This window comes from Amblyomma maculatum, chromosome 5, assembly GCF_055883805.1.
Source record: "Amblyomma maculatum isolate TAMU_Amacu chromosome 5, ASM5588380v1, whole genome shotgun sequence".
In the NCBI taxonomy this organism is placed as follows: Eukaryota; Metazoa; Arthropoda; class Arachnida; order Ixodida; family Ixodidae; genus Amblyomma; species Amblyomma maculatum.
The window spans coordinates 37,927,772-37,929,927 of NC_139348.1; the positions used below are offsets into that span (position 1 = coordinate 37,927,772).

Genomic DNA, 2,156 nt, shown 5'->3' on the forward strand with positions numbered 1-2,156 from the left:
TCCTCCCATGTATGTAATACAGTGCGTGTGTGTATATACAAGTACAGCCCCCGTCATAAATATACAGCCCACTGCGAAGGAACACTGAGCGGATGCGGGGCCGGGAGGTGGCACCCCTGTTTTCTTGGCGCGTCTGCTGCGTGGGTAAAAAGGATGAGAGCGAACAGCTCCCTTTCTCTTGGGAGGGTGAGGGAGATAGTATCGCGGTGACTGCGCGATAGTAAGTGAGGCGATCGCGTCATTCCTGTCGCCTTTGCGGAAGCGCTTCCATCGATGCAAAGTGCAAACTCACCTTGGGCATGCGCTATCACGGGCGCTGAAAAATAAAGCGCTGCAGCTGCTTTCCACAGTGCCCACTACGTATGGAGTGGTCGATAACATTTAAGGTGTGCTTCGCAGTAAACAAAAGAAACAAGAAAAAGCTCGAAGAGAGCTTAGCGCCTGGTCGCAAGCGTTGCGTTCCCTGCGATTCCTTCCAGGCTCCTTTTCAGTAATATAAACAAGGAAAAAACTAAGGCTTTATTATTCCATCCAAAGGGGCAACACATAATCAATGTGCCAATCCTCTATTTAGCTAACGCTCCCATTGAGTATGTACAAACATATACCTCACTTGGTGTCGTGTTTTCAGCCACTATGTCCTGGGATGCCCATGTGAGCAAAGTCTGCGCAGCTCTCTCTAAATATGTCGGGATTATTGCACGAAATAAGTATATTCTTCCTGTCAAGACAAAGCTGCACCTTTACTACGCGTTCTTTTATTCCTATGTATCGTATTGCTTCCTTGTTTGGGGAAAAACTACAGCTTCTAACATCCAGAAGATCTTAATTCTGCAGAAAAGAGTACTTCGTGTAATTGCCAACGTGCCATATGCCGCACATACAAGTCTGATCTACCTGCAATACAAAATAATACCGATCAACAAAATGTTTGACTACAGGTTTGCATCCTTCTATAAAAAAACAACGGCCAATAACAACACATTCTTTTCTAACATGGTGGTACTTACCCGACACCAAACGCCGTATACGACACGAAAAAGCCCTACCTACTCTTTACCGCGATGCCGAACAAATTACGGTCTTTCTACACTAAAATATATACTTCCCAAGTATTTAAACACACCGTTTTATGACCAGTTGCAGAGTATGTCTTCCGCAGCTATTCGGAACACATTCCTTGATTAAATTGATTGTACTGTGCTTCTGCCAACATGTATTGAATTGTAATGTTATGTAACCACTATGTTTCTTTTTCCTTTCTTTTTCTTTCTTTTTATTCTAGAACGTCCGATGTACCCTGATAATTTTGAGTGTATGCGTCAGATGTACCCAGATAATTTTGAGTGTATGCGTCTTTTACCTTCTATTCCGTGTGTAACAAGTGTTTATCAATCTCGCCCTTTCAGTCGCTACAAAACTGCCACTTTGTAGGGGTGGCGAGGCTTGTCAAGCGGTCGTAACGACTGCTTTTATCTTGCCGCCCTCAGTTTTTTTTTTTTTGTAAAGAAAACTGGAAATAAACTGATTGAGACTGATTGAGATGTGACTAACAAGTCGTTGGATGAAGTTTTAATTCAAGGCGAAACACATCTCTCAGTAGCAGCAAAAGCCAGTAGCATCCGGCGTGCACAATTTGGTCCTGAGATAACGCCCTAACGTCATCGGGGCAGTCAGGTGGTCACAATAGTCTATCAGAATGTTAACCAATGTTTGGGGCGTATTGAAGCGAAGACATTGAAGTACGATAGTTTATGGGGTGGACAGATTAGGATTGAGGGTGGGTTGTGGTGAATAACGTTGGACAAAAGATGGATCACGTTTTGATTAAATCGGATAACGCCAATTTCGAGCACTTGTTCTTTGACCTGCACCGACATCCCACAGTGCTCTTTGCTTTTTGCCTACATCAAATGGATTAATGATATATTTGATTAGATTAATTAGGATCGAGTTAGAGGGGAATAGGTGGGAATTCTAATAGATTGCTTTAATTATGATAGTTGCGTTTTAATTAAGGGTTGTTACGGTTAGCATTCATTAAGGCAATGACAGTATATTAAGGGTAAATGTATGAAGATTAAGAATAAAATACGTTGAATAGGGGTGGATTATTTTGGGTACTGTGGATTATGGGGATATACAGAGGAGGAAGA

General features: G+C 42.4%; 1 protein-coding gene across 1 annotated transcript; it reads left to right on the top strand.

The window, feature by feature from the left end:
• The first annotated feature begins 526 nt into the window (after nt 1-526).
• On the top strand, nt 527-1,188 carry LOC146188065 (uncharacterized). The gene has a single exon (XM_084604990.1). It carries the CDS (start codon nt 637-639, stop codon nt 1,186-1,188), a length of 552 nt encoding a protein of 183 aa, XP_084461116.1. The 5' UTR covers nt 527-636.
• The last annotated feature ends 968 nt before the right edge of the window (nt 1,189-2,156 follow it).